Source organism: Odocoileus virginianus, chromosome X, assembly GCF_023699985.2.
Source record: "Odocoileus virginianus isolate 20LAN1187 ecotype Illinois chromosome X, Ovbor_1.2, whole genome shotgun sequence".
NCBI lineage: Eukaryota > Metazoa > Chordata > Mammalia > Artiodactyla > Cervidae > Odocoileus > Odocoileus virginianus.
The window spans coordinates 21,686,024-21,708,352 of record NC_069708.1 but is presented as its reverse complement, the minus strand read 5'-3'; the positions used below and the strand labels follow the sequence as shown (position 1 = coordinate 21,708,352).

The 22,329-nt window shown below is 48.7% G+C and overlaps 2 protein-coding genes across 3 annotated transcripts in view; both read right to left on the bottom strand.

The window, feature by feature from the left end:
• Nucleotides 1–12,536, bottom strand: part of SYN1 (synapsin I) — a 53,451-nt gene extending 40,915 nt beyond the window's left edge. For both annotated transcript variants that reach the window (XM_020910487.2, XM_020910488.2), the window contains exon 1: nucleotides 11,975–12,536. In XM_020910487.2, coding sequence (XP_020766146.1) covers nucleotides 11,975–12,351 — 377 coding nt within the window. In that variant the 5' untranslated portion in view covers nucleotides 12,352–12,536. The remainder of the gene's footprint in view (nucleotides 1–11,974) is intronic.
• Nucleotides 12,537–16,091: 3,555 nt separating this feature from the next.
• Nucleotides 16,092–21,610, bottom strand: CFP (complement factor properdin). Its single transcript, XM_020910480.2, has 9 exons — nucleotides 21,345–21,610; nucleotides 21,112–21,262; nucleotides 19,731–19,909; nucleotides 19,094–19,264; nucleotides 18,765–18,956; nucleotides 18,408–18,581; nucleotides 17,969–18,160; nucleotides 17,690–17,801; nucleotides 16,092–16,322 (listed from the first exon to the last, which is right to left on the bottom strand). The coding sequence occupies exons 1-9, from the start codon at nucleotides 21,409–21,411 to the stop codon at nucleotides 16,172–16,174; spliced, it is 1,389 nt and encodes a 462-aa protein (XP_020766139.1). The 5' UTR covers nucleotides 21,412–21,610; the 3' UTR covers nucleotides 16,092–16,171.
• Between the last annotated feature and the right edge of the window lie 719 nt (nucleotides 21,611–22,329).

Here is a 22,329-nt window from a genome sequence, read left to right as displayed (position 1 = left end):
GTTCTAACTGTTGCTTCCTGACCTGCACACAGATTTCTCAAGAGGCAGGTCAGGTGGTCTGGTATTCCCATCTCTATTTTTTTTAATTTATTTTTTTTTCCATTTATTTTTATTAGTTGGAGGCTAATTACTTTACAATATTGTAGTGGTTTTTGTCATACATTGACATGAATCAGCCATGGATTTACATGTATTCCCCATCCCGATCCCCCCTCCCACCTCCCTCTCTACCCGATCCCTCTGGGTCTTCCCAGTGCACCAGGCCCGAGCACTTGTCTCATGCATCCCACCTGGGCTGGTGATCTGTTTCACCCTAGATAATATACATGTTTCGATGCTGTTCTCTCGAAACATCCCACCCTCGCCTTCTCCCACAGAGTCCAAAATTCTGTTCTGTACATCTGTGTCTCTTTTTCTGTTTTGCATATAGGGTTATCATTACCATATTTCTAAATTCCATATATATGTGTTTGTATACTGTAATGGTCTTTATCTTTCTGGCTTACTTCACTGTGTATAATGGCCTCCAGTTTCATCCATCTCATTAGAACTGATTCAAATGAATTCTTTTTAATGGCTGAGTAATATTCCATGGTGTATATGTACCACAGCTTCCTTAGTATTCCCATCTCTTTCAGAATTTTCTACAGTTTATTGTGATCCACAGAGTCAAAGGCTTTAACATAGTCAATAAAGCAGAAATAGATGTTCTTTTGGAACTCTCTTGCTTTTTTGATGATCCAGCGGATGTTGGCAATTTGATCTCTGGTTCCTCTGCCTTTTTGAAAACCAGCTTGAATATCTGAAAGTTCACAGTTCACGTACTGTTGAAGCCTGGCTTGGAGAACTTTAAGCATTACTTTACTAGTGTGTGAGATGAGTGCAATTGTCTGGTAGTTTGAGCATTGTTTGGCATTATCTTTCTTTGAGATTGGAATAAAAACTGACCTCTTCCAGGTCATGGTGGAGAATTCTGACAAAATGTGGTCCACTGGAGAAGGGAATGTCAAACCACTTCAGTATTCTTGCCTTGAGAACCCCATGAACAGTATGAAAAGGCAAAGAGATAGGACACTGAAAGATGAACTCCCCAGGTCGGTTGGTGCCCAATATGCTACTGGAGATCAGTGGAGAAATAACTCTAGAAAAATGAAGACACGTAGCCAAAGCAAAAACAACATCCAATTGTGGATGCGACTGGTGATGGAAGCAAGGTCTGATGCTGTAAAGAGCAATATTGCATATGAACCTGGAATGTTAGGTCTATGAATCAAGGCAAATTGGAAGTAGTCAAACAGGAGATGGCAAGAGTGAACGTTGGCATTCTAGGAAACTAAAATGGACTGGAATGGGTGAATTTAACTCAGATGACCATTATATCTACACTGTGGGCAAGAATCACTTAGAAGAAATGGAGTAGCCATCATAGTCAACAAAAGAGTCCGAAATGGAGTACTTGGATGCAATCTCAAAAATGACAGAATGATCTCTGTTCGTTTCCAAGGCAAACCATTCAATATCACAGTAATCCACGTCTATGCCCTGACCGGTAATGCTGAAGAAGCTGAAGTTGAATGGTTCTATGAAGACCTACAAGACCTTCTAGAACTAACACCCAAAAAAGATGTCCTTTTCATTATATGGGACTGGAATGCAAAAGTAGGAAGTCAAGAATCACCTGGAGTAACAGGGAAGTTTGGCCTTGGAGTACAGAATGAAGGAGGGCAAAGGCTAATAGAGTTTTGCCAAGAGAATGCACTGGTCATAGCAAACACCCTCTTCCAACAACACAAGAGAAGACTCTACACATGGACATCACCAGATGGTCAACACCGAAATCAGATTGATTATATTCTTTGCAGCCAAAGATGGAGAAGCTCTATACAGTCAGCAAAAACAAGACCGGGAGCTGACTGTGGCTCAGATCATGAACTCCTTATTGCCAAATTAAGACTTAAAGAAAGTAGGGAAAACCACTAGACCATTCAGGTATGACCTAAATCAAATCCCTAACGATTATACAGTGGAAGTGAGAAATAGATTTAAGGGACTAGATCTGACAGACAGAGTGCCTGATGAATTATGGATGGAGGTTTGTGACATGGATGGAGGTTGTACAGGAGGCAGTGATCAAGACCATCCCCAAGAAAAAGAAATGCAAAAAAGCAAAATGGCTGTCTAAGGAGGCCTTACAAATAGCTGAGAAAAGAAGAGAAACAAAAAGCAAAGGAAAAAAGGAAAGATATTCCCATTTGAATGCAGAGTTCCAAAGAATAGCCAGGAGAGATAAGAAAGCCTTCCTCAGTGATTAATGCAAAGAAATAGAGGAAAACAATAGAATGGGAAAGACTAGAGATGTCTTGAAGAAAATTAGAGATACCAAGGGAACATTTCATGCAAAGATGGGCTCAATAAAGGACAGAAATGGAATGGCCCTAACAGAAGCAGAAGATATTAAGAAGAGGTGGCGAGAATACACAGAACTATACAGAAAAGATCTTCACGACCCAGATAACCATGATGGTGTGATCACTCACCTAGAGCCAGACATCCTGTAATGTGAAGTCAAGTGGGTCTTCAGAAGCATCACTATGAACAAAGCTAGTGGAGGTGATGGAATTCCAGTTGAGCTATTTCAAATCCTAAAATATGATACTCTGAAAGTGCTGCACTCAATATGCCAGCAAATTTGGGTGTATTTAAGGAAACCTCAATCTTGTGTGACCAGAGGGCAGACAGAGGAGAAGATTAGACTTATGACTTAACTGTAAAGGTAGCAGAACTTCAGAGAAGGTTGAATTCTCAGGCCCAGTACATCCCCCATTCCATGCTCAGGGCCCTAATAGGACATGAGTGGAGCCCTGAGATTGGGATGGGGATATCTGGGAAGATGCATTTAACACCCTGACCTTACAGATTCACCTGAACCCACCAGGTCTGCAGAAGTAGCCCACTTCTCCTTGTTAGAATATAGACCTTCCCTTTGCTTGAAGATGATGCACAGGCCTTGAGTGAAGCATGTGCCTTATAAAACAATTCTTCCTCTCAGAATCAACTTCCTTCCCCTCCTGCCAGCCAGATCAATAACCAGTGTCAAATCCTAGCACAACCTGACTGGAGAGGTTCTCAGCTTGCAAAGGAAGGAAAGGAATGATATGTGGAAGCTGAAGAATCTGGCTAACATGTATCAGCAGGAGTTGGGAAAGCATGTCTGAGACTGGATGCTGAGGACAATGGATCAAGGGAATGAAGCATAAACTTGGAGCATTCTCCCAGGATACAGAACTTAAAACCATGGTAAGGACTCTAGGAAATGTTGCTGATACAATTTTTGGCTGACTTCTTGAAGCCTGGCAAGAACAGTGCCCCATACCAAGTGAAGTAGAAACACCAGACTTCAATGGCAGATTGTGGAGAAAAGGATCAAAGGGCTTAGAAGAGCTGATGTGTTAGATAAGATACACTACTCCAGTCTGGAATACCAACTAGCTGATTATATTCTATGGGAGGGCCCAGAGCATATACCCAAATTACAAATGAGGAATACGTTGGTGAGAGTAGCACCAGACATGTTGAGAAGCACAGTAGAGGTAAGGTCATAAATGAAATCCCAGCCCAGGTCCTGCTCACAGTGGGTACACTGGGTCCACAGATCCACTTAGTGATCACTTCCCCAGCTCACAAACACCTAATTGGAATGGACATATTTGTAGTTTTCAGAACCCCAGCATGAGTTCCTTGGCCTGTGGGGGAAGAGCTATGGTAGTTGGGAAGTTCAAATGGATGCCTTGGAAACTATTCCTGCCTTACCTGAGCAAACCTGTAAATCAAAGACAATATTGTATCTATCCTAAGGGTAATGGTAGAAATTAGTGTCCCTCTGAAAGATCCAAAGGATGCAGGGGTGTTAGTCCCATCATGTATATGTGCTTAGTTGCTCAGTCGTGTCTGATTCTTTGTGACCCCATGGACTATAGCCCACCACGCTCCTCTGTCCATGGGGATTCTCCAGGCAAGAATACTGGAGTGGGTTTCCATGCCCTCCTCCAGGGGATCCTCCCAACCCAGGGATCAAACCCAGGTCTCCTGCATTGCAGGTGGATTCTTTACTATCAGAGCCACCAGGGAAGCCCAAGAATACTGAAGTGGGTAGCCTATCCCTTCTCCAAGGGAACTTCCTGATTCAGAAATCAAACAGGGGTGTCCTGCATTGCAGGCAGATTCTCTACCAGTTGAGCTACCTGGGAAACTCAGTCCCATCATATCTCTGCTGAATTAACCAATTTGGGCCCTGAGGAGGCTGGGTGGATCCTTGAGAATGTAGACTACTGCAAGCTCAACCAAATGGTAGCACTGATTGAAGCTGCAGTACTAGTCATGCTGACATTGCTGGAGCAAATGAAGAGATCTCAGGTATGGCAGGTGACCACTGATGTAGTGAATGCCTTTTCTATTTTGATCAGAAGATCAGAGACATTTCACATTCATCTGGGACTGGCCACAATATATATTGATGGTCTTGCCATAGGGCTAAGTTATCTTTCTCACCCTATGTTATCATATAATCGAAGGAGAAATGGACTATCTGGACATCCCAGGGACTATCACATTGGACTACTATATCAATTACATCATATTGATTAGGCAACATGAACAAGAGTTGGTTAGCACACAGCCTTGATAAGACACATGCACTCCAGAGGGTGGGAGGTAAACCCTAAAAACACTCAGGGTCCTGCCATATTAGTACAGTTTTTAGGGATTTGGGGGTCCAAGGTATGCCAGAACAGCCCCTCCAAATCATAGGGCAAAGCATCGCATCACACGCCTCCCACTATGATGAATAAAAACACAACAGATGGGAAGATTCCTCAGGTTCTGGAGGCAGCATATTCCACACCTGGAAATACTGCTCTGATCCATATTTCAGGTGACATCTAAGGCTGCTAGCCCTGAACAGGTCCAGGCTGTGGTGCAAGCAGTCCTGCCACTCAGGGTATATGATCCAGCAGATCCTATGATACTGCATAGTGGGGGAAAATGCAATGTGGAGCTTACGGGATGCCTGAGTGGGAGGCCCCTGGGGTTCTGGACCAAGGCCACGCCATCTGCAGCAGAGAATTACACAGTTTTGAAAAACAAATCCTGGTACAGTACTGGACCCTGGGTGAGACAGAATGCTTGACCATAGGTACCAAGGAACCACGTATCCTGGTGCCTGTTATGAGCTGGGTCATGCTAGGCCCACCAAGTAATGAAGTCAGATAAGCCCAGCAGCCGATTGATCCCAGACAGGACCAAGCAAGCTGTCTGAGCAAGTAACCCGGATGCCTGTGTCATCCACACTGTCGTGTTAGTGCCTCCCCCAGCTCACTAAGAGAACTCCTTAGAACCAGCAGATGAAGGGAGAAAAATCTTAAGCTTGGTTCACAAATTGGTTGGCTTGCTATGTGGGTGGAATGGACAAAAATGAACAGGGGTGATCCTATAGTCCCATTCAGAGTGACCTTGAAAAACAGTGGTAAAACTCCCAAGGGGCAGAGCTTTGGGCTATGCACCTGGTCATCTATTTTGTTGGGAAAGAGAAGCAACCCAAGATTCGAATACATATTCACTGATGGGCAGTGGTAAATGGCTTGGCTGATTAGGCAGAGGCCTTGAAGGAACAATATTGGAAGATCAGGGAAAGGAGGTCTGGGACAGCAAAATGTGGGTGGACAAATGGGATTGGAGATGAAACAGAGTGAAGATCTTTGTATTGTGTGTTAACACCCACCAGATAGCATCCGCCCTGAAAGTGGCACTAAGCAACCAGGTAGAATGACTCAGCCAAATGATGTCAGCCAGTTTCTAGAATCAGCCGCCCCAGTGCTGGCAGATGGGCACACATATGAAGTGGCAAGGGTAACAGAGATGAACAGAGATGGAGGCTGAGTGTGGGGCCTATAGCATCACTGCTGAATGTCCAACCTGTCAGCATCAGAGACCAATATTGGGTCCCCAACACAGCATCATCCCTTAGGAAGGCAACCAGCCATTCTGTGGTGAGCTGACTACACTGGGCTCCTTCTCCTCTGGAAAGAGTAATGATTCATTTTGACTGGAATATTCTATATATGAGTTTGCTTTTCCTGACTACAGGACCTTAGCCAGCATCACTGTCCAAGGGCTTACATAATATTTGATTCACCAGTATGGCATCCCACATAACAGTGAAACAAACTGAAGGACACACTTTACAGCAAAGGAGGTGTAAAGGTAAGCCCACAACCATGAAATTAACTGACATTTTATACAGATGACATTCTATACCACACCATGCAGAAGCTGCTAGTCAGACAGAGTGATGGAACAAATTGGTATAGCCACAGCTAAGATTTCAGTTTGGAGGTGATACTGTGCAAGAATGGGGTACCATCCTCCAAAACACAGTATATACCCTAAATCAATGAAAAGTGTTTGGGCTGTGTTCCTTACAGGTAGAATACACTGGTTTGGGAACTCAGAGGTGAAAGTAAGAGTGGCCTAGCATACCATCAATCCCCGGACCCACTTTTGGAATGTGTGTTTCCTGTTCCCTCAGGGCTCTGCAAGGTTAAAGGTCCTGGTTCTCCAAGGGGAAACACTGCTACCAGGGGACACAGCAAGAACCCTATTACATTCTAAGCTTTGACTGTTACCTGGACACTTCAGGTTTCACAAGGCAATGGGTAAGAAGATGAGTCTGTCTCAGCAGGGGCATGGACCCTGATCATCAGAAGGAGATAGTTGCTGTTGTCTAGTTGCTAAGTCGTGCCTGACTCTTTGCGACCCCATGGGCTATAGCCCGCCAGGTTACTCTGTCCATGGGCTTTCCCAGGCAAGAATACTGGTGTGGGTTGCCATTTCCTTCTCCAGGGGATCTTCCTGACCCAGGGATTGAACCCAAGTCTCCTACATTAGCGGGTGGATTCTTTACCATTGAGCCACCAGGGAAGCCCAGGAGTAGATAGGGCTGCCATTAAACAATGGGGGCAGGGAGGAATATATTTGGCCCCAAGGCTATCTGCTTTGACATCTTGTTGGCATTTCTTGTTCAACATTGAAGGCAAATGGATAAGTACAGCAGTCATAGCCTGAGCAGATGGGGACCAGGGCTCAGGGATCCCTTAAGGATAAGGGAATGGATCACTCACCAGGTAAGCCACTGTGACCAAGAGAGGTGCTAGCTGAGGGTGAGGGGAATCTAGAGTGTATAGTACAGGAAGGAAACAATGTATCATTTATTTATGCCACATTTATCAAACTACAGTGGAGGCTGTAGTTTGTCCCACTAACTGTGCTCTTTCAAGTGCCCCCCAGAAAACAAGACCAATTAGAATCCTAGAAACACTGTTCCCAGATGGAATGAACTTACTTCTGAAAAGCAAGTCAATCTGAGAAGTACTGGGGGTTGCCTATGTGCTCTACTCAGATCTTAAAGCCCCTCCTTCTTGTCATAACTGTCCTCCAGCTTCTGGGAATATCTGCTGCTGAGGGCTCACAGTGCTGTCCATCACTGGGAACTGCCCCCTACAGCAGGGACTCACCTTCTGCAAAATTATGCCTCCTCCCAGAGGGCAACTTGCAGTCACTGACTGACTAATGCAGGACTAGAAAAGCCTGGCCACCCCATCTCAATTGGGACAACTCTGAAGGGTTATCCCAGCTCCAGAGCTCCCCAGGTGATCGGCTGGAGCAATTGTTGCACAGCATCACAGCTGCTTAACCTTTCCATCTGCCAAGTCCTGCTTCCCCCACTCCTCCTCTGCAACACGCGTTGTTCCCAAGAGCTCTCCCTGATCAATCTGCACACAAATCTCAGAGTCTCAGGGTCTGCATCCAGGGAAGTCTAAGAAAAGAAGCCACAATAAGAACGTTCTATATATGCTCTTGCCTGGAAAATCCCATGGACGGAGGAGCCTGGTAGGCTGCGGTCCATGGGGTCGCTAAAAGTTGGACACGACTGAGTGATTTCACTTTCATGCACTGGAGAAGGAAATGGCAACCCATTCCAGTGTTCTTGCCTGGAGAATCCCAGGGATCGGGAAGCCTGGTGGGCTGCTGTCTATGGGGTCGCACAGAGTCGGACACGACTGAAGTGACTTAGCAGATATATTTAATATATATTATATAAGACACATATACAGAAAATTTAATATAGGATGTCTTATATAACATTGCATGTTATGTATTATGTGTTGCAGTATCTAGAATGTATATAAATATGCATATAGTAGAATGAAAGTTTCAGTAAATAATTACCTTTAATATGTACAATGGGGTCATATTTCCTATTCTATTTCATTTCATGAAAAGAAACATATACATATATATGTATGTGATACTATAAACCCGCTGTACAACAAATATATTACAGAATACATGTAATATGTATGGTACACATTAATGATTATATTTCTTATTGGAGTAACAGTTTCACTAAATAATAATTCCATTTACTATGTGCAATGTACTCTCATTTTTTATTTTCATGTATCAATATTATCATTTATTATAGTTTTATTTTCATTTCATGAAGAAAATGAAACACTGGTCACAAGCCAAGAGGTGACCTACAGCTGGAAAAACACTTGACTAAATGATCTGTAAAAAGAGGTGATGAGTCTCAACTCTGAGTTTGCAGCTTCAAAGCACACAGGACTCAAGACCCAGGAAGGAATGAGAGTGGTGAGGTTTGGTGGGGAAGGCACCAGACTGTACTTAGGTGTACAACCCCATTACAGAGTTTGCACGATTCCTTTTATTCCAGGCTGAAATCCCTAAGCTTGTGTGGTTCTGAATGTCTGCAAGTTGGTGATGCAGTCTCTGTTCCTCGCACTAAACCTGATGTACACAGGCTCCCTCCCTTTGCCCATCCCACCCCATCTATACCAGACACTAAATAAATAGTTGCTAGGTTGACTGGAAGAAAAGACTCAAGCGACTGCTGGGATAAAGGAAGGTTTTCGGGATACAGAAGTGGGAGGGAAGAATAGTTCACAGAATTCAGCAGGTGCTCAGTAAGTGCTTGCTAGACAAATTAGAAGAAAAAATGGAAAACACAGGAGTTGTGATTATGGAAAGGGGAAGGGTCTTAACAGTGGTCTGTAGATAATTAATAAATGATTAATGGAATGAAGGAAAAGACAGCAGCAAAGGACCTGCCTGGAGGGTCAGAGTGAAGAAGGTAAGTCGAAAGGAGGGTGGTTACTAAAATATTCCAGTGGCTCTTTCCAAACCAGGGATCAGAACCACATCTCTTGCGTCTCCTGCATTGGCTGCAGATTCTTTACCACTAGCGCCACCTGGGAAGCCCCCAAGGTACAGCAAGGACTTCAATAAGATTTGTTGACTTCAATAGAGCAAATTTAGCCAGGAAGATGGCATCTGTGTGAGTGGGTGTTGGTGAAGGAATTAAAACACGTGTTCAATAAATGCTTTATGGATTGAAGGAGAAGAGAGTGGAGGAGTCTGCTGTAGGGATGGGAATGTTGTTGTTTGAACAGAACACAGTAAGAGAGTGATAAATCCTTTTTGGATTAATTGGGGGGAAAGAGCAGTGGGGAAGATGGCTAGTATGTGGGAGAGGGTTCCTAGCCAGAATGCAGTAGGTACACATCGTGAGTTTTTGAGATTGTGTCATGTGAAAGGCAGGATGGAGATTGTTGAAGGAGGAATTAGGGCTACAGGAGGGGGAGAAAAGGCACTGACTATGGGTTCTCAGTAGTATAGAATAAGTGCTCATTAAAAGATTGTTGGGGTTGAGTGGAGAAGGTATGAAGAACCCAAGGTGGTTGGGATTAGAAGGAAAAGGAACTGAAGGAGGCTTCTTTCTAGTGTATTGTAGTGCATAATAAATGCCTCCCATAGTTTAACACATGGAAAGTCTGCAACAACTATCTGTAGAATGAATAAATGGCTCTGAATAGAGAGAAAGCCTGCTGGGTAAGGGCTCCTGGCAGAGGAGAGGTAATTAACCAGTAAAGAGCTGGTAATCAATATATTTAGGCTGAAGGGGACCCCTGGAGAGACAGCTCTTGAGACAAGGGCAGGAACTTCCAAGCTTGGAAAGGGGAAGTTGAGAATGGCTCTTAAGTAGTAACTGCTCAGTTAAGTGTTTATTGGCTTAAATAGAAAAAAATCCTTTTGGGGTCTTAAGATTGGGAGAGGGAATCCTAGGGAGACTGAAGAGAGTGAGAAAAGGGTAACCCTTCTAAATTTGGTTCTAGATTTATCGAAGGAAAGGACTCTGTGGAGATGTTGTATGACTGGCATAGGTTATCCTAAGAGTAAAGAAGGGGAATCTACTTCCTACACACAACAGGTACTGCAAATGTGCTCATGCACCCACTGGAAGAAAAGCACTTTGGGGAGGAGGTGTGAATATAGAGCACACAGGAAGCACTACACAAATGCTCACAGGAGCCGCTGGAGGAAAATGCCTTTGGGGGAAAGTGATCTAGAATCAAGTACCTGGCAGACAATGACCAAATGCTCACTTCATCCGTTAAAAGAAAAGGTCTTTAGGAAAGATGGGGTGGGGGGGGGAGGCTATGGAAGAGCATATCATCACTGGATCCATTGGAGGAAAAGTCTTTGGGGGAAGGGAAATGGGGATACAGTAACTTGATTTATGTAAGCTTGATTCTCCATCCTTGGGAAGAAAGGCTTTTATGGAGAAGGCACAGAATCGGCACACAGTGGGTACTCCACAAAGGCTCCAAGAGTGATTTTTTAAAGAGGTATTTGGAAAGACAGATTGAAATGCTCCACACAGTAAGTGCAGATATATGATCACTGTATTAATTGGAGGCAAAGGTCTTTATGGACAAGATCTGAGGTTGAGTCATGCAGATGGTGCTCAATATATACAGACTGAAGCCACTGGAGGAAAAGGGTTTGGGGTGACATAAACAGTGGGCACTCAATAAATGCTTGCTGAATACACTGAAGGAAAGAGCCTTTAGAGAAGGCTCACACCTTTAGATCAGGCAGTTGATAAAGGCTAGCTGGGTCCACCAAAGGAAAGATCATTGAAGAAGTAGTTGAGAATAGGCGGTAAGGGAGGCACTCAAATGAATGCCTTCTAGATCCGTCTGCTGTAGGAAAAGGGTTTAGAGCAGAGTGTGAAGATAAGCCTCACACAGTAGGTTTAAAAATGCTCATAGAACTCATTTAAGGAACATATGTTTGAGAAAAGGGCTTGGGGATGGGGCATACACCAGGCACGTAATAAATGCTTCTTAGATCCTTTGGAGAAATAAGCCCTTAGGGGGGCTGAATTGGGGCACACAGAAGGCATTCAATAAAAACTCACAGGATCCATTAAAGGCAACGCTTTTGGCAAGAAGCTGGGGTGGGATACACAGCAGGCATTCAATCAATGTTCAGTGAATAGTTTAAAAGGTTTTTGAGGTGAGGGCTGGGGTGGGGCACATAGTGCACTCTGGATACATGCTCATGAGATCAGAGAAGGCCTTAGGGCAAGGACTGAGGAGGACAAAACACATATCAAGCTCCCAACGAATGTTCACAAAATTCATGTAAGCCAAACGCCTTGAGGAAGGATTCCCCCACTGAGGCACACTGCCAGTACTTGATAAATGCTCACAAGATCCATTAGAGGACAAGACCTTTGGGGCACGGGTTGCGGGGTTCAGGGCACATCAGACTCTTGAATGCTCACAGGATATACTGAAGTCAGGTTTGTGGGATGGAGGCACACAGCAGGCACCCGATAACTGCTCCCTGTATGGATCAAGAAGGCTTGGGTGAGGGCAGCGGGGAGGCAAGCGCGGGGCACACAAGAAGCACTTCGCATAATAATTTAAAGGAAGAGGGTTTGGGTGAGGCGGGCAGACAGAGGGCAAACAAGCGGCGCTCAATAATTGCTCATCATGGGATAATCTGGGGACCCAGAACCGCGGGGGGAACGTCCGCAGCAGTGGCTTACCAGTCGGTGTGGGGCTCGTCGATTACCAGCAGCACCCTGGCGGCGGCGCCCCCACGGCCTGCGCCCCCAGAGCCGCCGCCCACTTGCTCGCTGAAGGTGGCGGCCGCCGCCGCCGTGGTCTGCTTGACCGCATTGGACAGCGACGAGAAGAAGCCACCGCCCCCCGAGGACCCAGGGCTAGGGGCAGCCGGAGAGGCCACGGGGGCGGCCGAAGAGGCCCTCTCGGCAGTGGCGGTCGCAGGACCGGTCGTGGCCCCGGGACTGGGGGCAGCGGGAGGCGGTGGGGGCGGCTGCGGGCGCTGCAGGTCTGTCATGTACCCATTTGGCAGATTGGCCATGAAGTTGCTGTCCGACAGGCGGCGCCGCAGGTAGTTCATGGCTGCGGCGCGGGGCAGGGGGTCTTAGGAGCAGTCTGGTCAGGAGCCGCGGGGGCGGACCGCGAGGGGCCCAGGAACACCGCTGCGCTCTCAGGCACGACACGACTCTTCCGCTGCCCGCTGCAGACTGAGGCAGCGCTGAGTCGCCGCCGCCGCCGCAGCGCGGTTGGTCGCGCCCGTGACCCCCTATTTCGCGCCCCGTGTGGTGCAGCCCGGCTGGGCCGGCGGCGGCGCGGACGCGACCAAGGCGACTACGAAGGGGAGTTTGCGGAGGAGCGGCGAGTGACGTCAGCGCGCCTTCAGTGCTGGGGCGGCGGTGGCGCGCGCCGGCAGGCGGGGGCGAAGGAGCTGGCCGCGGTGCTGAAGGCATAAGTGCGCAAGCGCCACGCCGCATCCTGTCTCCCCTCCCCCGCCTCCAATTGGGGGTGCGCAATTTGGGGATGGGGGCAGGGTGGGAGCCTGTCCGGAGGGTCGGGTGGGTGCATCAGGCAAGCCTCCCACCCTGTCTCATCCTGGTCTTCACATGCATTCGCACCCACACCTAGAACCCTCTGCAGATACTAGGTTTCCAGTGTTGATATTCACCACAGGAGGTATTTGGGGGGTGGGAATGGAGTTATACTCGGAGACTCAAAAGTAGAGAAATAACCCCTTCACAGCGAGAGTTGAGGGTCACACGCAGTACTCTGCAAGATCAGTTTCCCACATCCACATAGGCTTAGCTAGGCAGAGAGATGGATGAGGGGGTGGTGTAGACAGCATCAGACAGGCGGAGGTGGACACTTGGGTGGAGTGTACACCCTTGCCCAGGGTTGGGGGGCGTCCTGGAGGCACACTGGGAATGACACGTACGTGGAGATACATATAGAAATACACAAAAGTAGGGAAACATACGGAGGCATGTACAGAGGACACACGGATCTAAGTATCTATACTGACACAAACAAGCCCAGGGTAATATTCATGGGCATACATGCATACATACACATGAATATGCCTACACACACACACACACAGAAGCACCACACGGACACACAGAGACCTAGGCAGATTTGGAGTCTTTTCTGCCTGAAGGACTTTCAAATGAATCATCCACTTATTCATTTCTACATTCTCCATTTATCAAATCTTTGGTGTGTTCAAACAAGGTCATGGTGTAAGGTCTGGAGTCAGAGTGCCTGGGTTCAAACTGGGCCTCCACTATACTCTTGGGAAAGTGACTTAACATCTCTGAAACTCGGCTTCCTCACCTATAAGAACAATTACCTGACCAACTCTAAAAGATAGGGGTGGGGGAGTGCTGTGACTTCTGCCAGAAGTGTCCTTTCTTTCTCTCTCAAGGATCACTTTTGGCCAAGATCTCCAGGAAGTCCCCTCTCCCCTTAGGTTCCTACTGTCCATCGTCTCTGCTCCCTCCTCCATCCCAGCCGGCTTCAGTCCACCTGCAGGCTGTTGCTTTGGCCATTCCTTCTCTCTCTCATGGATGCACTTTGGCATCCCATATTCCAGTGTTCCCCAGATGGGGAACTGCACAGAAATTGGGTATTTCCCAACATTGCGAAGTATGTGCTCCCCAGTTTTTGCTCAGTAATGGAAGCAAACAAGTTCTGCTGGGTCTGTGGCGCCCTCTCTGAGGGACAGGAGCAGTTGCAGGATCTACAGGCCTTTTTGGCTACTCTAGGAGTAAAAAGTCAGGCTCCTTAGGAGCCTGTCTCTAGACTGCCTCTTTCCAGTGGCCCCGTTGCCAGGTTTATAGTACCATGCCTCTCAGTGTCATCCCCTTTCTCCAGGTGGCTCATTTTCCAGAAATTAATTTTTTGTAAAAGAATGAAGAGTTTCCCACCCCCACCCACAAGGAGTGTCTCAACTCCCTGTGCAGAGGTCTCAACTCCTTCTCTGCACTAGCTTCATCTTCTCCAGTAGTAAGGAACATACAGAAGGGGCTCCAAGAATGTTTTTCTTTGTTGTGCATTGGTGAGCAATGACTCTGAAACACACACCCTTGACATATGTTCATAATCAGTATTGTACCCATGTTTATGGGCTTCCCAGGTGGTTTGGTGGTAAACAATCTGCCTGCAAATGCAGGAGCTGCAGGAGACACAGGTTTGATCCCTGGGTCAGGAAGATCCCCTGGAGGAGGAAATGGCAACCCAATTCAGTATTCTTGCCAGGATAATCCCATGGACAGAAGAGCCTGGCAGGCAATAGTCCAAGGGGTCCCAAAGAGTCAGACACAACTGAGCACACATGCACCCATGTTTATAACTCACAATACATATCCACGCCACCTGTGTATGTGTGTATGAGCATGTGCACACATATACCCCCACACCCTTATAACTCACACATTGTTATGGTGCACACAGTTGTTAACTTCACATGCACTCCACACACACTCAATACATCCTTAATTCTTGCACAGACCCTATAGGTCTTCCTATCACACATACACAAAGATATGTGCCTCATAATATACACATACAGCCAAATTTCCACTTTCTTATAGACCTATAACTTTCTCATACCCTGCAGTAGCAACCAGACTCCCTCACTTAGGCTCATTCCTCTTACGATAACTAATATGCATTGATCTCATCTTTACCCCTACCCATCAACTGATCCATTTTACACAAGAGAAAATTGACCCAGAGAAGTGAGCAGCCTGATAGACTCTGAGTGTCACAAATCTCCCATCTAAAACCTCCCACACAGAGGCGCCCCTCCACTCACAGGACAAACTCCTAAACTCTGCTCCTGGCATGGTGTTTCCCAAATGTCTAGCCCATTACCTTTCTATGCCTGTTCCCTCCTGGGTAAAATGAAGATAATAATATTGACCTCATATGTTCATTGTGGGTTAAATGAATTCATGCTATGGAAAGTCTTAAAACACTATCAGGCACACATCCTTCTTCCCTTCACTGGGGAAATACGTATCGCTCTGACTCTTCTACCCCATCTCCCATGATGTCCAATGCTATTGTTGGTATTCAGTAAGCGTTGATAAATGTTAAATAAATGTTTGAATGAAAGGATCTCCCATTCTGGTCTGTGCCCTCACTCAGATGTCCTCTCTATCAGCCTTCCTTCACCCGAAACCTAGACTTAGCTCTAGTATACAGTAGATGCTAATAAGTGTTGAATAAACGAACGAACGCTAAAGAAATGTGTCTGAGTATCTTGGGGGCTCCTGGCAGATGCTGACTATAGCTTCTCTTTGCTCCTGTCCCAGTTCAGAGCCCCTCGTAGGCACTTCCTCGGTGGGGGGGGGCCCCCCCCCCCCCCCCCCCCCGCCTCCGCCTCGCGGAACTATTTGTCGTCGCTAATTGTGGTGTTGGAGCTGGGCTGTTGGGAGTGGGTGGGTGCAGATGTTCTGCGGGGGCCCCAACCCCAGCCACGCCTCTTCGCCGGATTGACGCGGAATCTGACAGCCGAGGGAGCTTTAGGAGGAGGAGAAGAAAAACAAGCACGCCAGCCAATCAGAAAGTGCCTGCTAGGGCATATAGCCAATCGGAAAGCTCGTAATCAGAGCTCTGCAGAGGGACGTGCTGGGTGCCCCGGGGCACTGACAGAGAAGGGGACAGACATCAAGGCTACAGCAGGGATGGGTACTCGGATACGCGCCTTCACTTCTGTCACACCATGGCCACAGTGGAAAATACTGTTTTCCACCACAGGCCACTGCAACTTTGCCTGTGCTGCGCTCTTTGGCCTAGAAGATGCTATGGCCCCACTCCTCGGGAAGAGGCTGGTTTATTGAAGTCTGAGAAGTCAGGGGGTCAGAGTGGAAGAGAGAGAGACGTAAGAATTCTCATCCTCAGGGTTCTTTGCAGGGAGGCACGTGTAGACATGGCCGTTTCTCCTCCACCATCACCTTCTGCCCCTGCAGCACATCGCACAGTACGGACGGTTTCCCCCAGAAGGTCACATTCTTCTCACCCTGACCTTCGACCATGGTAACGGTGGGCCTGGTGCGTTAGTGGGGGTGGGGATGAAGAGGAAAAGCTCAGGGAAGGCAAGAATACATTAAAAAAACTCTTACTGAGTGGATACTATATTTTTTTTTTTTAGCTGGGAGATACTGGGCAATTTAGCTCCTCTGTGCCTCAGTTTTCCTCATCTGAAGAATGGGAATAATAATACTCCCCTCACTGGGCTGAGTGAGGATAAATGAGTTGATTCAGGTAAAGTGCTCAGAGTTATGTCTGGTACACAGTAAGTGCTCAATAAATGTTGGTAATTATTGATATGAGCTACCATCTCTTACCTTTAAAACCTTTTCTTTCTTTCCCCATTGCCCACGGGAAAGAACCCAAATGCCTTGCCTTGGCATTCAAAGCCTTGTTGTTGGGCCCAAATCTCTGCCCCCAGGTCAATCTCTAGTTCTTTCTTCCACTTTATTTAGACTAAGCCCCATGTTCAAAATGGTCTTTGCCTGGGTTATTTCTTCCACTAGGCAAACACTCCATTCACTCCCACCCCGATTCTCTCGATCAGTCCTTTCTCCATTCATTCCCTCCCTGTCAAGTCCTTCATGCCTCCATTCAACACCCTAACTCTTCTTCCAGACACACTCTAAACCCCATACCTGGTGCCCAGGTGTTAGACCTTCCAAGAGTTGGGAAGAGGCCACTTAACCTAGTAGTTTGATGTTTGTGGAAATAAGGAAAGGATAAGTGTTTTAACCCTCTCCAACACCTGGCCACCCTGGCCATCTGGAAACATTTCAGGCAGCTGATTACCTGTGTCCAGGACTCTGCTCACACAGTTTTGATGGTGGGAAAGTGTTTCCCAACCCCTTCCTGCCAGGGGAGGCCCAATCAGCTTCCTGGACCCAGACCCAACATGCCAACCATTCTTCAGATGTCTTCTGTCAGGGTGGAGTGGGCCTGGATCCCTTAGAGGAACCTATGGGACCTGGGTTCTGTGTGTTTGCAACTGTTGCCAAAAAGGCCTTAGAGCGTCTTGGGGCACAGGTGACAGAGGGAATGAGAGGGTGAATGGAGGCATGAGTGACTGAATGGGCAAATCAAAGCTTGGGTAACTGAGGGAGCAGAGCATATGGACACAGGAAGGACAGAGTGAATGGGAGAATGGCTGAGTGACTGAAGCAGCGACTGAAGGGCACAAATGTTACTGATTTTCCCCTCAACATCCTCTTTCTCAGCTTCTTTAGTTTCTTCCCTCTTCCTACAACTGGAAGATGGCACTCAGCCAGGCAGGCACCTTGGACCCAGTGACAGAAGCCCTGTTTATGGGTGACCAACCCTCCTGCCTTATCTGCTGACATATCACTATCATAACCCCCTCCAAGGCACAATGCCCCCTCACTCACGAGAACTTGGGGAGAGTGGCCTGGCAGAGGCGCTGGCGGGTGCGGATGGGGTTGGGTCCACATGGGGGTATGCACAGCCCCCAGGTACTCCACTCCGACCAGGAGCCTTTCCCTGCAAAGAGGGGAGAGGTTCCTGAGGTAGAATTAGAGGTCTTGGTGGGGGGGGGGGGTTGTGAGAGAGAGGCTGCAGGGACATGGGGTCCGCAGCAGAGAGTCAGAAAGCCCCTGTCCCTGCACAGGCTGCCCCACCCTCGAAGCATGGTCCCTGGAGGCACTCACAGAGGCAGCGCTGGATGTTGTAGCAGTGCCGGATATCCTGCAGTTTCCCAACACATCGCTGTCCGTCAAATTTGCGGCCCTTGCAGACCCTGGAGCGTGTCTGCTGGCCTGGGATCTCCTGGCAGCTGATGTGTTTAATGTTTGGGCGGATGCAGTTGCTCCACTCCCCCCAGAGCCCCCACTGTCCATTCACTGCAGAGACAGGGGCAGCTGGGCTTGCACCAAAGAAGGGAGTCAGTGAGAGGGTTCAGAGGAAGGAATGGGGCTGAGGAAGAGAGTGGGAAGGATTGGATGTGGGAAAGGGGAATCAGACGTGGAATCAAGGCACTGGGGCCAGGAATGGAGGGATTAGAGGCAGGAACAAGGCATTAACAGCAGGAATTGGGCAGCAGAGGCCGGGGGCCTTAGGCATGGAAATGGGGCATCTTGGGGTGCTGACCAGGGCAGTGCATGGCCGTGTTGCAGACATGCGTCCGGGTGGCATCACCGACACAGAAGGGGCCCCCATGCTGGGGCAGAGGGTGATCACATGTCCGTTTTTCCTGGATCTGACCCAGGCCGCAGGTCACAGGGCAGGGGCTCACAGCACCCCATGGCCCCCAACCACCAGCCACTGTTGGGAGGACAGAAGTGAGAAGAAAGTCCACCTCAATCTCCCTGACTCAGCCCCTAGACCCATGAGGCAGACTGCTCCCAAACAAAAAGCTCCATGGTCACATGGTCTCAGATCTCTGTCCCTTGAAATGTCAGAGCAATCTCCATCTAAGTTAAGAGCAGAGGTCTCATACCCCAGTACCTGGGCAAGGTGGCAGGCCGGTGCAGGCCCGCTGCTCATAGGCTGACCCTGGGCAGGGATTCCCAGGAGGCTGTGTGGAGGGCTCAGGTGCAGAGCATGTGCGGCTTCGTCTCTCCACAGCTGCATTGGGTCCACTGTGGCAGGTGCCTGAGCAGGGGCCCCAGGGGCCCCAAGCAGCCCAGGCCCCGTGTGCTGTGATGGGGTGAGGGTGGGGAGATACCAAGCGTGGTCATGCATGTTGAAGTCTTCACACCATGGAAGTTCCCTGCTGTAACCCCCAGACCCACCCTGGGTGTCTGCATCATTGCCCAGTGGTTGCCCTCACTCACTGGGGCAGACTTGTTTGGTGTCACAGGCCTCTGACTCCTGTGCCTCTCCTATGCAGTGGCCCCCACACTTGGGGGTGGGGCGATTACATGCTCGACGACGAATCTGGGTCCCTCTAGAGCAGGTGACAGAGCAAGCTGCCCAGGGTCCCCAATCGGACCAGCCACCCATCTCTGTGGAAGAGAAAAGAAGGGATGAGATGGAGGTGGTGGTATTATTCAGGGGTCCTGGCTTCCTCATGTACCCCACATCAGCTTAAACTATCCCCAGTTTCTGCCATACCTGGCCTACCATCATTGCTCATCTGGACTATTGCAGTAGCCTTCACACTGGTCCCTTTGCTTTGCTACTCAGCACATACAGTTTGTCTTCCTGACAGCAAAAGGGATCTGCCACAGTCCAAATTAAATTTCTGCCATCATTGCATCACTCAGAATAAAAGATGACATCCTCACCATGACCTACAGGGGTCAGTCCCCCTCTGACCTCATCTCTCTCATCACTCTACTCCAACCACACTGGCCTCCTCCTTGACACCTCACAAATATCAAGCACAGTCCCACCCTCAGGGCTTTTGCCCTGATTGTTCCCAGTGCCAGGTAACTGACAGTGCTCGCCCGCCTTGCTGATCCTCCTCACCAGGACAGCATGGCTGGTCCTCACAGGCCTGTAGCTGCCACTGGAGGGTTCCAGGCTCCACCTTCTCGGGGGAGCATTGCTCACCCCAGCCTATGCAGTGCCGGTGCCGCAGCTGGGAGCCCTCAGTGCAGGTCACTGAGCAGGGGGCCCATGCGGACCACGGTGACCATTGTGGGAGCCTGTAGGGAGAAGCATACATCCCACCCCGGCACACTCAGGCAAGGATGGTATATGGGACCACAGAGTGTGTGTAGGCACAGGCGGGAGTGCGGGATAAATGTATGCAGAACGGAATGATGGGAGTACCTACCTCTTAGTGATGTTGGGGGATTGAACGGGAAGAGGTGAACACACAGTAAACACTTATCATTTACCTTCATGATCAGGAATCTGGAGTTACCTTTTGAAGTCTCCCAAGGACAGTGCCAGGCACGTAGTGCCTTATACTTAAACAAGTATAAGGACTAGGGGCCCAGAACTGCTGCCAAAAGTCCACCAGGCCACAACTATGCATGGTAGCAGGCAAACAGGAAGTACTTAATAAATAGGAGCCATCATCCCAATGAGCTCAGAACCCCACCTCCACCGTGGCATAATGCTAAACAGATGAGACCTGTTGACAACTGGGAGCTGAGAGCTGCCTTCAAAAATCCCCAAGCTACACACCCCTGTAGCTGTGTGTATTTGGTGTATACATAGTGTATCTGGGATATATAGTAAGCAGTTAGAAAATATGTCTGACATACAGAAAGGGCTCAATATATGTCAGTGGGCATTATGATTAAGAGACTAGAGCTACCCTCAAAAATCCTCTAGCTACCCCCAACATCTGCAATGAATTGGGATGCGGGAAGTACTCAATGAATGTGAAGTGTCATTATAATTTGGGGTCTGGAGTTGCCCTCAAAATTGCCCAAACACTCCCCCTCCTTCAATGTGTCTATACAGTATAAACACTCCATATGAGCTGTCATCACCATTTGAGGGTTTGAGCTATGCTCAGAAATAGTCAAGCAGCAATCCAACCACAATGCTTCTGGTATGCAAGAAGTGCTCAATGTGTGTAAGCCATCTTGGTTCTCAACCAGGGGTGACTTTCACCTGTCTGGAGACATTTGAGTTGCTGCAGATTGCTACTGATAACTAGTGGGAGGCCAGTGATGCGATAACACATTCTGCCCTGCACAGGTCAGCCCCCCACAACAAATAATTTTCTGGCCCCTAAGTGTCAACAGAGCTGAGGCTGAGAGACCTGGAGCTACAGTTGTGATCAGGGCCTTGGAACCATGCTGGAGAATCTCAGAGAAGGCAAGAACCCAAGTTCTGTGTTGCCCTGCGTACAGTCCTTTTTGCCTCCCGCAAACCCCAGGCTCCCCCTGACCTGCATGCCATACAAAGCTTGCTGCCAGGCTTCTGGAAGGCATAGGCAGCATTGAGACAGCAGTCTTCCACGCTGACCCCTCCCCCAAGGAAGTCCTTGCACTTGCCAGTAGATTCCTCATACTGGGCGAAGCATTGTACAGAGTCTGAGCCTGTAACAGGGTGGGGGAGCATGGTCAGGGTTGTGAGGGGCCCAGGCACCCCTGGGGGCCAGCTAGGCCCCCACCCACTCACCTGTGGCTGGCAAGGTGAGCAGCAGCAGTGGCAGCAGCAGCAGTAGGGCCTGCGCTTGGGCAGGCATGTTGAGTACTGTACCCCTGCAGCCCTGCCAGGGAGGAGGCCTGGCTTTATGTGGGCTGACCTGCTCCCAGAGTTAGTGGAAAAGAGGAACCAGGGGCAGGAGGAACTAGGAGGGCGAAGGGCAGTGTGGGAGGGGAGGAGTGGGGGGAGGGGAGGGTATTGTGCTGGTCTCTTCAGCTCCAAACTCTCCTGGCCACCTCTGTCCCTGAGCTTCCTTCTCTCCTCTCCCCTCCCTACTTCCTGCCTCACTCTTGTGAGGTCCTGTTGTGTTTGTCACCATATCCCCCAGCACCCCAGGCCCCGCCCAGCAACCCATGGGCACTCAATCAATGCACCTTGGACAAGTTCTTACTGAGGGAGAAATGGAGCCTGGAAGTTGGAAGCCAGATAGAACTTCCTCACTGTGTGACCTTGAGCAAGTCACTTGAACCTCTCTGAGCCTGTTTCCCCACCTATAAAAAGCATGCCCTCTACCACAATGACAGGGCCAACCCCATGGGGGTGCTGAACATTAGTGAAGTGAGTGCAGCATGCTCAGCGTGCCCTGCCTCATGGGGTGGAGCGGGCATCGAGGTAATTGCTTCATTCTCCATTCTGCATTCACCACCACCCTCCTCTTTCCTGAAAGTGAAGTTCTTCGTGGTCAGCAATGTGGAGGGGATGTCAGCACAAAGGAAATGAGAAGGGGAAGTGGCAAGAGTGCAGGGAGAATTCAGGACTGAACCGGTGCTATCCACTGCCCCAGGGGGCAGCTGGGGGTACCTTCAGGTCCCAAGGAGGGGGTGGGTGGTTTGGCCGTGTTCCATTGACTATCTTGGATGGGTAATAAGTGCCCCCTTCCCCACCCCATACACAGCCTACATCATAGGGCATTTTGAGCAGATCTGGATCAACTAAAGTAATACCTTTGAAGGTATTT

Coding starts and splice junctions, on each gene's coding strand:
- CFP (XM_020910480.2), bottom strand. CDS start 21,411: ATGCCTGCCCAAGCGCAGGCCCTACTGCTGCTGCTGCCACTGCTGCTG. Junction 18,161..18,407: donor CACGGCCATGCACTGCCCTG/GTCAGCACCCCA, acceptor CTGTCTCTGCAG/TGAATGGACAGTGGGGGCTC. Junction 17,802..17,968: donor CAACATCCAGCGCTGCCTCT/GTGAGTGCCTCC, acceptor CCCTCTTTGCAG/GGAAAGGCTCCTGGTCGGAG.